Source organism: Tenrec ecaudatus, chromosome 10, assembly GCF_050624435.1.
Source record: "Tenrec ecaudatus isolate mTenEca1 chromosome 10, mTenEca1.hap1, whole genome shotgun sequence".
NCBI lineage: Eukaryota > Metazoa > Chordata > Mammalia > Afrosoricida > Tenrecidae > Tenrec > Tenrec ecaudatus.
This window is the reverse complement of record NC_134539.1, coordinates 5,169,027-5,183,154: the sequence shown is the minus strand read 5'-3', so window position 1 is coordinate 5,183,154 and position 14,128 is coordinate 5,169,027. Positions and strand designations below refer to the sequence as shown.

Below are 14,128 nucleotides of genomic sequence, written 5' to 3'. Positions count from 1 at the left end.
CTCACGACACTGCTCCGGGCTCTCGTCAGAGCCGTCCTCACAGTCAGGGTCCCCGTCACACTGCCACCTGTTGGGGACACACTGGCCGTTGTTGCACACGAAGTCTGACTCGGAACACGTCTTCTTCACTACAAGAGAGAGCGTTTATTGGTGGGGTGCAAGTCGAAGTCCCCCACGCAAGAGCCCAGTTTTCACTCGCAAGGCAAAAGCCTCTATCCGTGGTACACGTGGTTAGCGTGCTGGGTTGCCGATCCGAAGGTTGGTAGTTGGAGTCCACTCAGGGGAGCCTCGGAGGAATGGCCTGGTAGTCTACTTCCATGGGGGATGGGGGGACTATTTCCCCCACAGAATCCCCAGGGAGCACAGTTGCAGGCTGACCCACATGGGGCGTCGAGAGTGGGAACCGGCTTGACCAGGGCTGTTTATATGTCTGGCTTTGTTTCATTCTGACTCTGCAGCAGAATTCCCCAGCATGCCGCTGTCCATCTCCAGGGGAGCTGGAGGGCCTTGGAGAGGCTTGGAGGAGGTGGAAGTTGAAGCCACCTAGGCCGTCCATTCCTGAAGTTAAGCAACGGCTCCAATCTCTTCCTGCAGGCCCTTCCAGCCCTGGGAGGACTTTATAAGTTCTACAGCCCTTCAGTCCACCACCCTGGGACTGGCCTCTAAGGTCATGGGGGCCGGGGGCCTTTCCTAACCACAGCGATGGATTCGTGTAGAGACAGGAGGGCGCGCCCCAGAAATGAAGTGCATCCCCTCCACTGGCCTACTGCAGGAGTCTGGTGGTCTGGCGGTTTCAGCACTGGGCTCGGACTGAAAGGTCGCCCTTGGAACCCACCCAGCTGGCCCTTGGGAGAAAGACGTGGCAGCCTGTCTCCTGGAAGATTTGCAGCCCTGGGGACCCCGCAGCAGCTCTGCTCGACCCTACAGGGTCGCTGTGAGTCAGGATGGGCTTGCCACGGAGAGGTGACTGCTCTACTGGGCACGGGGCCCTTCAGGCAGCGGGCTTCACACTGGGTTTTTGAGTCAGTGGGAACACGTGCACAGAGCTCGTCTTCAGCTTGACTTCAGCGAGAGAAACAGGCCCAGGAGGTTCAGAAGGGCCACACGCCGGCCAGCGGTTCAGATCCACGAGAGAACCACGTGGCCTTCAGGTCTGTCAAGAGAGCGTCTGGGAAACGCTCCGGGGCAGGCCCGCCTGCCCGAGGGTCACTCAGAGCCTGCCCTCACTTGACAGCCATGGAGTCTGGGCTCCACAGGCCTCGGTGACGGTGAGGAAGACGGATGCAGGAGGGGGCTGCTCCAGCCGCTTCCAAGTGGCGGAGGGGGGGGGGGGTGCACCCTGAGGGGATTTCTTGGCGTTGACTACCGTCTTTCTCTTCAGGGGTTAGAGCCATTGGGGGATTGAAAAACAACCAGCAACCAACTAAACAAACAAACTAAGGTCACTTTGGTCTGTCTGTTGGGACTGCTGGTCTTCGCCTCCCCTCCCAGGCATCTTACAGCTCCTCTTGGCCCAATGGGAGATAAGCCCAGTCATTTGAAAGGCCCGCCCGCCACTTATCTTCAACATTCCACATGCATGCTGATAACCGTCTGTGGACAAGCAGCTAATTATATTCCTCTAGACCAGGAAGGAGAGTCTCTTTGGACTCTGGTTTAGAGTGATTCTCAGGCATAGTTGATCATGTTCCTTGGGGGGGGGGGAGCGGGGTGTCAGGACACGGGGTGGAGGGGGAGCAGAGGAGGCATGGAGCTTTTAATTAGCGACTTCAGTGAACCAGTAGCCCTCTGGCCTTACGTACGTCGTTTGAAAGCCCACCGTTTCCATGAGATGGTCTCAGTCCTGGGGGCTCTGGCCAGCATCAGGCCCTGTAAGGATCCTTACTGTATCCTCCCCTAACATCGCTGTCCCCGCGCCCCTGCTTCACCTCACCCCCTAGGCCCTCCTCTCTACCCTGACAAGCACCGCTTGCCTGCTGATCTCTGGTTCATGATCTGCATCTGTGGACAGCCCTGGTGGCGAAGGGGGTTCAGTGCTGGCCCCACTGCAAACCGGCAGGTTGGCGGTTCTAACCCATCAGCCGTGTTGTGGGGGTGGAAGGAGTGGCAGTCTGCTTCTGGGCGGTTCACAGCCTTGGGGGTGGGGGTGGGGCCAGTTCTCCCACTGCCCTGTAGGGTCTCCACACATGCGTTTGGCACTCGTCAGCCCTCCTGGGTTAGAGATCCGCCCGCGTGTGCCGGGTGGGCTCCGTTCCCCGAATCCCGGGCCCGGAGGACTCACCGCAGTTCTTCTCGTCACTGCCGTCGGCACAGTCCTCGTCGCCGTCACACTTCCACAGCAGAGTGATGCAGCGCCCGCTGGTGCACTGGAACTGGGAGGGGTCGCACTTGGGTTTCCTCCCTGGAATCAGCAGGGAGAGAGTCGGCTCAGCACTGACAGGGGCCCCCAAACCCAGGGGGTGATGATGTTATGCCGGAGAAGCACCCCATGCTTGGGAAAGTGGAGGGCAGCGAGGAAGAGGGAGGCCCTCCGCCAGATGGGTTGACCCAGTGGCTACACAGTGGGCTCCAACACAAAGCACAATGGCCAGGAGGGCGCAGGACCCGGCGGTGCTGCGTTGTGCTGTACATCGGGGACTGTGACGTTGCAGCAGCCAGTCAGATGGGTCTCTTGGCAGTGAGTGATGCTATCCAGTGTCCCCTGGGCAGGTGGAGCCAGAGAATGGGAAAATAACAGGGAAACAGGATGAGGACCACATTCCCTAACTTGTAACAGAGGGAATCTGGAAGGCTGGTATTCCATGGAAGGAAAGCCTCCGTGGTAAGTCAGAGGTGAAGTCCTACTACATTATCCTGCTTTAAAAATCATTCCCACAGATTCTCCCCTTAACAGCAGTGCTGCCTTAAAGTGAGCGCATGGTTGATTCATCTCCCTGTAGAAGCAGACATGGTCCTTTAGCTCTCTTCCCACCGTGACACCCAGCACCGCCCCCCCATCTCCCTTCCCCCCAATGCGGGTATCAGATTTCCTCACCTGTGAGCTCAGGGACCTTACTGCAGATAACCACCCACCCTGTGGCGCATGTAACTACTGAATATGCATGTCTAATATAAATGTCCAAGATAGTAAAGGCTCACTTCTCCCAGTGCCACATGGTCCAGCAAGAGGGGCTGAGGTGAGCAGGCTACCCTACTCACCTTACTTTCTCTCCTATCTTTCTTATCCTCTATGACTTTACTATCATCTTTACACATTACTGCCTTACATTTGTGCCTTCTGGCCCTTTGGTTGTTGGAGGCTGGTTTCCTCCGACACAGAAGTGACTTAAGTGACGAGCTGTGTCATCCAGCCATGGAGGGCAGTCTCCAGCTTCTCTTGCAGCTAGGTGTAGTCTGGAGGATACAATGTAACCAGAGCCAGTTACACACAACTGTAAGGGAGCTGCTTTCAAGACAAAGAGGGCCCAGGCTCCTTCCCATGATCCCTTTCTGGTTCTGGAAAATGGGGCACGGTGGGTGGCCAGGAGAGCCAGTCCAAGACAGAAGGAGAAGGAGCCTAGTGGCCCAGATGCTCAGGACGTCTTAGAGAAGTCAAGTTCCTCTAAGTCCCGGGGCCAAATCCCAGCCCTTCAGAGGCCCCGCTTGCCCACCCTATGCTATCACTCAGGGTCAAGCTCAGTGGGATAGCTAGAAGGGGCACAAGGAGAAGGTGTAGCAGGCCTCGAGGTTGAACAGCTAGTGCCGTGGGTCCACAACCTGTGGGTCGCGACCCCTTTGGGGGGGGAAGTCAAACGACCCTTTCACGTGGGTCACCTGATTCATTACAGTGATGAAGTAGCCACGTAAATTATTTTATGGTCACCACCACATGAGGAACTGTATGAAAGGGTCGCGGCAAGAGGAAGGTTGAGAACCACTGCTCTAGTGCCTGCTCTTAGAATTCCGGGTGGAACGGGAGAGAGATGTGTCCCCCAATCCCTTCGGAACAGATAAAGAACCTCCAGAGGAAGGAACTAGGTGCAGCTCGGCGGCAAAGGAGGTGGCTAAGCCCTAACTTACTGGCGGGGAGGAAAGGCAAGGCCTGGCTTCTCTGTGCCAGGTGCCCCGCTTTCCTGAGGTTGTTCTAGGCTCCAAGAGAGACGCCAGTCTCCAATATCACTGCAGAGCACCTTTGCTAAGTCTTGGGAGGGCCAAGACACAGCCATGGCACCCGGATGACGGAGGCCGCAAGCAAGAGTCATAATGGCGTCGGGGACTCACAGTCAGGCCGCTACTTCAACAAGGCACAGACCACAGGACACCGTCACAACGGCGTGCTTGGGGGCAGGTCAGTGCATCTCAGTCACGGGGGGGGGGGGCTACAGGGGCGGGGCAGGACCATGATGGGGACACGCCCATTGTGTGAGACGAGAGCTTACGAGATTGGTCCAGGGCCTTCCGACCAAAGCAGTCAGAGCACAAATGGTAGGGCATGACCCATGACCAGGCCACCGGCCAGTACCGTCCCCAGTACAGGGTCTCCATCAAGGACACGCCCAGGCAAGCCCCTCAGAGACTGCCCTCCCTGGGCTGGCTGGAGAGGGTGGGGGTCATCCGCTTTCCAGTGCGCTCTACCTGACAGCTAGGGTATCAGCTACGTCTTTGGCTGGTGGTCAGAAGGACTTCAGTGGAGGCTCAGTCCATGCAGGGACCCTGCAAATGGATTGGGGGCTTCCACTGTCATCCATTGCTTTCTGCAAACAGGGTGCTCAGAATAAGCTCCATACAGGTACGGGTTTCCAGGCAGCCTGATCCTACTCTTGTTAACCCTGTGGCTGCCAGAGGAGAACTGGGCTCCACTGGGTTTCCAACAGCTGGCTTTCCAGAAGCAGATCAGCAGGAGTTTCTTCCCAGATGCTCCGGGGTGGTCCCAACCAAGGCCTCTTCAGCTTGAGGCCAGGGTGTGACATTCCCACTGCAGAAGGACTAATCCTAGTATGTGGGCCGCGGTGGCATGCTTGGCCTTGCGAAGGACTGCAGGCCTCCAGGGTTTCTGTCACTTGCAGCGCCATCCTCCAGAGGACGCGACTTCAGACAAAAGACACAGATCTGGCAGCTTAAAGCACACACGCTCTGAGCAAAAAATTCAATCCCTGCCATCCAGGCCATTCCGACTCCCAGCGATCCTAGAGGCCGGGCTAGAGCTGTCCCGGTGGGTTCCTGAGACTGTAGCTCTTTATGGGAGCAGAAAGCCTCGTCTTTCTCTATCACAGACACGTTACAGATGTTTCCAGCACAAAGCCAGTGGCCGCACACAACTCTTGTGGATCACTGGGGCCCATGGCTCACAGCCAGCTGTCAGCTTTTCAGCTGGTGACAGGAGCCACCCTACAGTGACAGGCACGGGCTGGGACTCTTGTGTGTGCACACAATCCTCCAGCCCGGCCCCTGGTGACATCAGTGACGCCCTGCTCTCTGGGAGCTCTCCAGGCTCCATGGGGAATGCTGGGGAGATTAGCATGTGGCCTGGCAGCTCTGCTCTATTGGGCCGGCGGCTTTGAAAACCCGCTCTGCTCTTCTGCTCAGAGTCCAGCGAGGGCCCAGCTACAAAGACAGAAAGGCGTGTGGACACAATGTGATGTGTGTATGTAAAAGACCAACCCGACCCACTGCCGTCAAGCACGGGCAGAGCAGAGAGATGGGGCAGAATCATCCCCAGGGCTTTCTGAGGGGGTACATCTTTCTTGTGTGGAGTGGGACAGAAACCCCCATCTTTCTTGTGGGGAGCGGCTGATGGTTTCAGACAGCTGTCTTTGTGGTTAGCAGCCCAACGTGTAACTCACTGTGTTGTCGGGGATGTGTGTGTGTGCGTGTGTATACAACACATATATATACCTATACTGAGATGTGTGTTATATACATGTAAAACACCATATAGGAGTCCAGGTGGCCTTCTGGGTTAGTCTATTTATATGTGTGTATTTCTGTGTGTGCGCATATATATGGTATATATATTGTACACGTGGTTATATAGTGTGTATATGTGTGTATACACACATACACATAAGAATTTCTAGAGAATTTGCATTGTGTTTTAATTCCATTTTCCATGAATTTCTGAAGATACCCCTATATGTGTGTATAATATAAACATACTATTTACGCACTATATAGACACACACACATATATACTAATACACACACTTATGGATATGTGCACCTACATATACACATACACATGGTGTAAAAAGTGGACATCAAAAAAAAATAAATTAAAAAAAAAAAAAGTGGACATCGTAGCAGTTAACAGATCTACCCCTTAAGGTTATCTTGACACAAGCTCAGGGCCACCTAACCAAGGACTCCCCTTTGCCTCCAGCCTCCCGCCCCTGTCTCACTGCCCTACCGTCAATGTAACTGTACAGGACAGAATACAATGGTCCCTCTGGGATTCCAAGGCTGCACATCTTTACAAGAGCAGAAAACCTCATCTTTCTCCCAGAGAGCAGCTGGTAGGTTTGAACCACTGACCTTGTGGCTAAGAGCCCACTTCGTAACCCACTAGGCGAGCCCTGCTAACCACTAATACAATCCAAAGCTGTACATCTTAAAGGCATTTCCTGCCTCCAGTTTCCACTACCCATCCATTCCCAGGCACTCTGTTCCACACCCAAGAAGAGGGCTTTCACAGGGATGGGGGGGGGCGGGGAGTAGTTCTCACACTGTGCAACCAGGAGGGGCCCTGGGGGCACAAAGGCGAGGCGGCTGGCTGCTACCAAACGGTGGGCAGGGGGAGCCCGCAGCGGTTCCGGGGAGACTCTGCCCAGCAGAGTTGCAGGGGGAATGCTCGAAAATGACTGTGGCGTGAATGCACAACTGCCGATGAACGCCATCACTGGCATCTAAGTTAACTGCTTGGTTTTGCTTTTAGGAAGCAGAGACCCTCTGGGGCAGCTCCGCCCCTTCCTCCACAGCTGAGTTGAAGTGGACTTGAAGACACCACCACCCCTTTGGAAATGGGCTTTGTCCTTTGAGTCAGGCAGGATTGGCCCGCAGAGCTTCTGGAGTTAACCTTGCACCAAACAGAAGAGTAGCACGTCCACAGGACAGGGCGAGGGGAGACCGGTCACAGGAGAAGTGCCCCTGGCAGGAACCAAGAGCTCAGAGACACAGGCCTCCCCCTGCCCGAGCCCACAGAGACCGCGCCTTCCCCGGAGAGCCTGCACCCTGCAGCCCCACTCCCAGCCTCCGAAGGCTGAGAAAATAAACTTCCGTGGGTGGAAGCTACCCCAAACTCAACCCCACCCAAGCTCACTGCCACGGACTAAGTGTGGACTCACAGCAACCGTACAGGACAGGGTCGGATGGTGGGTTTCCGAGACGGAATCTCTTTATGGGACTAGAAAGCTCTACTTTCCTCCAGCGGAGTGGCTGGTGGTTTTGAACTGCTGACCTTGTGGTTAGTAGCCCATTGCATAACTGCTAGGCCACCAGGACTCCCTATGCTCTACCAAGAACAACTAAAGCTCAGGACGCGTCAAAAAGAACTTAATAGTAAAATATAACCCTGGGCGGAGAGGCAATAGGTATCCCATCCAGACTAGTCTGCTCAGAAAGGGGAAATACAGGTGTGAACACATTGGGGAAATGGTTCCTCTGGGCCACCCTGTCTCACAGGCATGTCAGGGGGTCAGAGGGGGGTGGGTGACATGGAGGGAGAGACCATGGGTTCCCACCTATAACCGCCAGGCAGGCAAGCTTGGCCCAGCAGATTGCCTGTGGGCCAAGAGTTTGAGAAAGACACTTTTGCTTTCAGACAGGAAACAGTTGGATAAGAAGCAGGTCACCCCTGCCCTTGAAGTGTACTTGCTGGGCCGTGAGCCCACGCCGGCTCTGCTGTGGACCGTCTCAACCGACAACAGCATCGACAATAAAAATGGCACAGTGCGGGGAGATCAGGTTTCCTTCTGAGACTCAGAAAGATTGTCCTCGCCTTTGGGGGGGGTGTAGGGTATGGGTGGGGGCCGGCAGTCTCTCGTACCTAGTCACTTAGACAGGCATTTATATTCCAAGCAAATGCCACATGAATACACTGTCCCCTCCACAGAAGGTAGCAGACGGTGAGAACAGCTTCACTCAGAGCACCAGTCCCAGGAGCCCAGCTAACCTCAGCTGTGGTCAACACCGTGACCGAGACAGGTGGACGGCTCACAGGTTTGGGGAACTTCTGAGTTTTTCCGCAAACTGAAGACAGGTTGCAAGTGTCCCCCACAACCCCCTCCAAACAATGTGCTCGCAGACTGACATCATGGCAACCGAGGGAGGGGCACAACTTCTCTCTATGGTTTTCATGGCTGTAATCTCTATGCAAGCGGACCAGGTCTGTCTTCTGCCCTGCTGCTGGATGGGTCACAATTACCAACCATTGGATTAGTGGCTCAGAACTCTGCCACCCGGGGAACTTAATGAATAAGGACCCGTGGTCGGTGCTGTGGCTTAGGTTTTGAGATCCTAACCAAAGCTGCTCAAATCCACCAGCCGGTCCTCCGGACAAAGGTGAGGCTGCCTAGTCTCATGGCAGAGATGTTCGGCTTCAGAAACCCCACGGAGGGGCTACGTGTTGATTCCAACTCAGTGGCGATGGTTTGGGTGTGGGGTTTCAACTCTGCCATCGAGTCAATTCCAATCCACAGCGAGCCGATAGGACAGGGTGGAACCGTCCCTGTGGGTGTCCGAGGCTGTTACTATGTACAGGCACAGGGAGCCTCCTCTTTCTCCTATGGAAATGATGGTGGTTGTGAACTGCTGACCCTGTACTCAGCAGCCCAATGTGTAACCTACCACACCACTGTCAGGAGGTCCCTCCATATAGGTGCAAGCTTCAGGACCACCTACCTGACAGTAGACTCGGATGACCTGACCTGTCCCTGAAGGTCTCTTAGTAGCACTTCCCCAGAAGCTCTGGAATGTGCACACCTGGGACATAGATACTCTGAGGTGGGAGTGCCACACTCAACGAATGCCTGCAAGGTTGAGGGTTCAAGTCCCCTTGGGTGGGGGGGGGGCGCTTGGGAGCAAGGCCTGATCGCTGCCACCGACAACCCCACGGTGCTCTTTTCTGATGCACACATGCCGGGCCTGTGAGTCAGAGTCCACAGAGGGGAGTGGTCTCAGACACCTTGAGGTGGCCGGCCTGAGGCGCAGGCTGCCTCACTGCACAGGCCTGTGCCCAGCTCTCCCCGCCTGTCCCCCGCAGGTGTTGTTATCTGGTGTCATTCCTTCAGTCCATGTACTCTGGCACTTCTGGCTCCACCAAGGGCATTTATTTTTAGTCCTGATCGCCTCGTCTGCCTGCCACATTGACGCTAGTCTTTCTTCTGCTCACGGTGAAAGCTCGCCTTGGGACGTGCAGCTTCCCCAGTCAGCACATTAGTCTTCCGGTGGGGAGGGCGGTTAGCCAGAGGCAATGGTGCACACACAACAAGAGGAGGTGCGCAGCCAAGCCATTGCTCCTGCCACCCGGCCAACCCTAGTCCCTGGCCACCCGGCCAACCTGAGTCCCTGGCCACCTGGCCAACCCGAGTCTCTGGACGAGCCCAGTTCGGAGCACAGCTTGTCCGTGCCAATTCCCTGACCTAAGCGAGTTCAGCAGGTTGACGGAGCGGCATCTCCAAGCACAGCTGATGGGGGTGGGGGTCTATCTCTGACATTCTTGCAGGGTGCGACCTATTGCCAAAAAGACTCATGGCTGGAGTCCTCCCAGAGTGCCTTGGAAGAAAGGCCTGGCGATCTACTTCTGAAAGGGGGCACGGCTCTTGAACCGCCTTTCCAGCCTGTTCTACTCTGGTTCAAATGGGGGTGGCCAGGAGTCAGAATCCACTCCATGGGCCCATTCTGGTTGGGGGCGTGGTGGTGGTGGCTTCGCATCTGTGGGCCTCAAAGTTTCGCATGTGTCACTCACTGTCACCTGGAAGTCTGGTTACAACACAGACTGGAAGGCTCCGTGTGGAGGCTGGAGGCTACGCAGCCAGGATTGTAAACACGCCACGAGGGTCTCCCGTGCCTGGGGTGGGGGTGGGAGTGGGAGGTGCAGGCTTCAGTAGCATTCTTGGATGAAGACAGACTAGGAGAAAGGTCGAGCTGTCTCTGGGCAAAAATAAGCCGGTGGGAATGCTAAGGATCCCAGCAGCAGAGTGCTGGACGGGGCACTGGGAGATTAGCCCCCGGGGCTGCTGGCAGCCACTCCAAGCGGACAGTAGCCTCAACAGCAGCCTGGAGCTGCCCCCCACCTTGATGGCAGGAAGCAGCGTACTCAAAAGCAACAAGCAGGGGCAGGCAGGGGCGTGGGAAGCACGCTGCAGCAGCCAGCCCGCCGCCAAGGCTGCGGCATTATTTCCTGGGGGCAGATACAGCCTCTTAGCCCCATCACCTCAGTCACTGTCCTGTGACTAGTGGACAGATGTGGGTAAGACCCGAGGGCCTATGGCCGCTGGGTGTCATCAAGTCCATTCTGACTCATCGTGGGTCTATGACACAGTAGCGCCACCTCCACAGGGCTCCGTAGGCTGTCGCCTTAAAGGGAGCAGATGACCACTGCTGGGGCTCCCGTGGCTGTCATTGTTAAGTGACTCATGCATCATCCTCACAGTTGTCCCTAAGCCTGATCACAGGGTTGACGCAGCCAAACTACAGGGAGCATGAGGAAGAGGTGGGTCCTGAGTGCACTAGCAGAGGGAGGAATGTGAGCAGATGGGGAGGAGGGGTGAACTGGGAAAGGGACCCTACTTGATGGCACCTGTGTTAGTCTGGGCGCTTTAGAGAAACAAATCCACAGAAACTCATGTATAAGAGAGACTTTTATATAAAGGTTAAGTGCGCATCAAGGAAACATCCCAACCTAGTACTGCCCAAGCCCACAAGTCCAACATTAACCCATATGGCCAACACCAAGCCACAGAGTCCTCCTCCATCTCACAAAACACACCCTATGACACCTGACTGCAGGAAGAAAGCCGTATCAGTGAGCATGCAAGTATCTCAGCACTGGCAGGGGTCTCCACATGGCTTCTCCAGCATCCAGGGCTGCATTGGGGTAGATCCATGCGGCTTCTCCTTGGAGATGTCTTGCAGGGAGTGAGCCTTGCCAGTTGAAGCAGGGAACTGGCTAAGGCAGCTGCACCCTGGTCCGATCATCACAAAGCAAGAGACCCGAGAACTAGAAAGACAAGGCTCACCGAGCCATTTATCTCTCCACCCTTCAATTAACCCCATAGGTGTTTATCGGCCAGGTTGGCACAATAAACTTTAACTAACTCAGCACCTAACAACAACCAAAGGAGCCGGGTAGCACAGTCAGGCTGCGAGCTGAAAGGTCCAAAGTGTGAAACCACCAACTGCTCCAAGGGGGAAAGATGGGCTTTCTGCTCCCATCAAGAGTTACAGTCTCGGAAAGTCATAGGGGCAGCTCGACCCTGTCCTACAGAGTCACTAAGAGTTGGCATCGACCAGATGGCAGTCGGTGTATGTGGCTGAAAAGTGGGGCCCAAGCTGTCCCGCAGGGAACCTGAAGGGGAAGTTCTTTCCCATCCTGTGGGCTCACTGCACGTTGAAAATTGCGCCTGCAACCCCCAAGCAGCGCAGCAGCGGCAGCAGAAGCTGAGGCTGGAACTTCGCGGTCAGACCTGGATCTGACTTCTGGCCACACTGGGATGGCCATGTGGCAAGGCTTGGTAGCAGAATATCGCTGCTGAGATCCTGTTACTTCTCTGAGGTCACCTGTCTCATCTCCCAGCTTTTGTCAGTTGAGAGTCTACATTCTTGGTGGTGAGTTTAGGGACATTTCCCAGGGGAAATGGGAACGTAAAGGCTGGTGGTTGGGACCCCCACCCCTAACCAGTCACAAGAAAACATGAGACAGAGCACGCGTTCTATCTACCTGTAACAACGGGTGGTCGTCATTGGTCTGAAGTGAGCCCTGGGCGACCTGTTTGGTCTGGTTTTACGGCATCACACCTGAGATGCCTGCCACAGGTGGTCTCTTATCCAGGGGTTGACTCTGTATGTTGGCCGAACTGCCAGCCCCCTGCCACTGCCAATCCACGTCACTCTGCGGCTGGGCACATAAAGGCCTCAGCCAGCAGGGCCAGCCCAAGCTCCCCATGTTGGCGGTGCCCTCAACGACATTGGCCAGTGTCCGTAGCTTGGCTTTTCCTCCAACAGCCTCTCTCAACCTCGCGGCCATGCACACCCACCCGTGAGGCTCCTGCGGCATCTCTCAGATCCCACGTGGGCAAAGGATCGCTAAGCCAAGCGTATTCCCTTTTAAGCAGAATCTGCACAAAACACTCTCCCGACACCCAGCAGGAATGCTCTGGCTTTCCTTAGCCGCTCACAAGTAATCGGCAGACCCATGCCACCTGGGGAGGTGGCGCTTTGCAAGCTGGTACCTCATGCTGACCCTGCAGTGTACTCAGCACACCTAACTCAAAGTCACTGCCAGCCGATTCGGGCCCGTAGTGGTCCTGCAGGAGAGAGCAGAACTGCGCCTGCGGGTTTCCGAGATGGTACCTCTAGGAGAAGTAGAAACCTCCATCTTTCTCTCAAGGAGTGGCTGGTGGTGTCAAACTGCTGACCTTTCTGTTAGCAGCCCGACTTGTAACCCAGGATTCTTTGTTTCTTATGAGGTGTTAAGAGTCTGTCTATCAAAGTCGTAGTGGTCCGGGGGTGGACGTCTCCCCTTCTAGGAGGGATTCCGACTCATGGTGCCCTGGCAGGGCAGCGTAGAACGGTCCCTGTGGGTTTCTGAGACTGTCACTGTTTGCAGGAGTAGAAAGCCTCAACCTGCTCTGGAGGAGCGGATGGTGGTGTCAAACTGATGAACTTGCAGATGGCAGCCCGATGCATAGGAGACCCAGGCTCCGTTTCCAGTCAGTGCACCTCATGCACAGCTACCACCAGAGCCTGTGTGAACTTCTTGACTAAGACCGGCTAGGAAGAAAGGCCTGGTCATCCCTTTCTGAAAACCCGCTGGTGAACGCTCTGTGAACAACGGAACATTGTCCCATCTGTTACCTCTTGTGAAGATGGCACAGGACTGGGCAGCCGCTGATTCCATTGTGGGTGGGGTCCCATGGGTACTGTTGTCCACTGAGTTGTGTCCCTTCCTCCAAGCACACATGCGCTAACTTGGCTAGGCCATGATCCTCGGTCATGTGCAATCACCCCCCATCCTGAGATCTGATGGAATGAGCCTATCAATTCCAACCTCAGTGATATGAATGAGGCAGGAATAGCACTAGTACCGTTAATGAGGCCAAATGCAATCTATTGGATTTCGTTATATTCTGAGTCTATCTCTTTTGAGATATGAAAGAGGTTGGACAAGCTAGGAGAGAGAGACCGCCTGCCACCAAGAAAAACTAGCCAGGAGCAGAGCACGTCCTTTGGACCCAGGGACCCTGCACTGAGAACCTCCTAGACCCAGAGGAACATGGATGTCAAGTAACCTGCACATAGCCAAGTTCCACTGAATGCCACAGAGAAAGAGAGAGAGAGAGAGAGAGAGAGAGAGAGAGAGAGAGAGAGAGAGAGAGAGAGAGAGAGAGAGAGAGAGGCTTCCCCTAGAGCTTCCCCAGAATTTGGACTTCTAAATTGTGAACGAAATAAGTATGTCTCTTCACTCCACCATCTCCTTGTGGTACTTTATTATTATTAATCGTTTTATTGGGGGCTCTTACAAATATTATAACAATTCTATCAAGCAAACTTTTACAGATGCTGCCATCACCATTTTCAAAACATTTTCTTTCTACTTTGAGCCCTTTGATATCAGCTCCTCTTCATTTCCCCCACCCGCACGCTACCACCTTCATGGATCCTCCTTGTGGCACTTACGTTACAGCGGCGCTAGGTAACTAAGACAGCTACAAACAGCAGAGTGGCCAGGAGGGCCAAAGAAGGCTTCGGTTCCCACTGTCTCCACGCTGCGTCCAAGTTCCTTACCAGACTAATGTGGCTACGAGGAAAGGCTTGGAAAAATCACCTGTGAACCCATAAGGACCACAGTGGTCCCATTCTGAGTCACCGGGAGTTGAGGGTGGTGGAGTGGCTATGCATCAGGCTGCTAACTACAAGGTCAGGAGTTTAAAAC

General features: G+C 55.0%; 1 protein-coding gene across 3 annotated transcripts in view; it reads right to left on the bottom strand.

Moving 5' to 3' along the window:
* Positions 1-14,128, bottom strand: part of VLDLR (very low density lipoprotein receptor) — a 39,430-nt gene that overhangs the window by 19,172 nt on the left and 6,130 nt on the right. For 2 of the 3 annotated variants that reach the window (XM_075559871.1, XM_075559872.1), the window contains exons 2-3: positions 2,282-2,401; positions 6-128 (exon numbers count right to left, since the gene is read on the bottom strand). In XM_075559871.1, coding sequence (XP_075415986.1) covers positions 6-128; positions 2,282-2,401 — 243 coding nt within the window. The remainder of the gene's footprint in view (positions 1-5; positions 129-2,281; positions 2,402-14,128) is intronic. The other variant, XM_075559873.1, reaches the window with a different exon arrangement.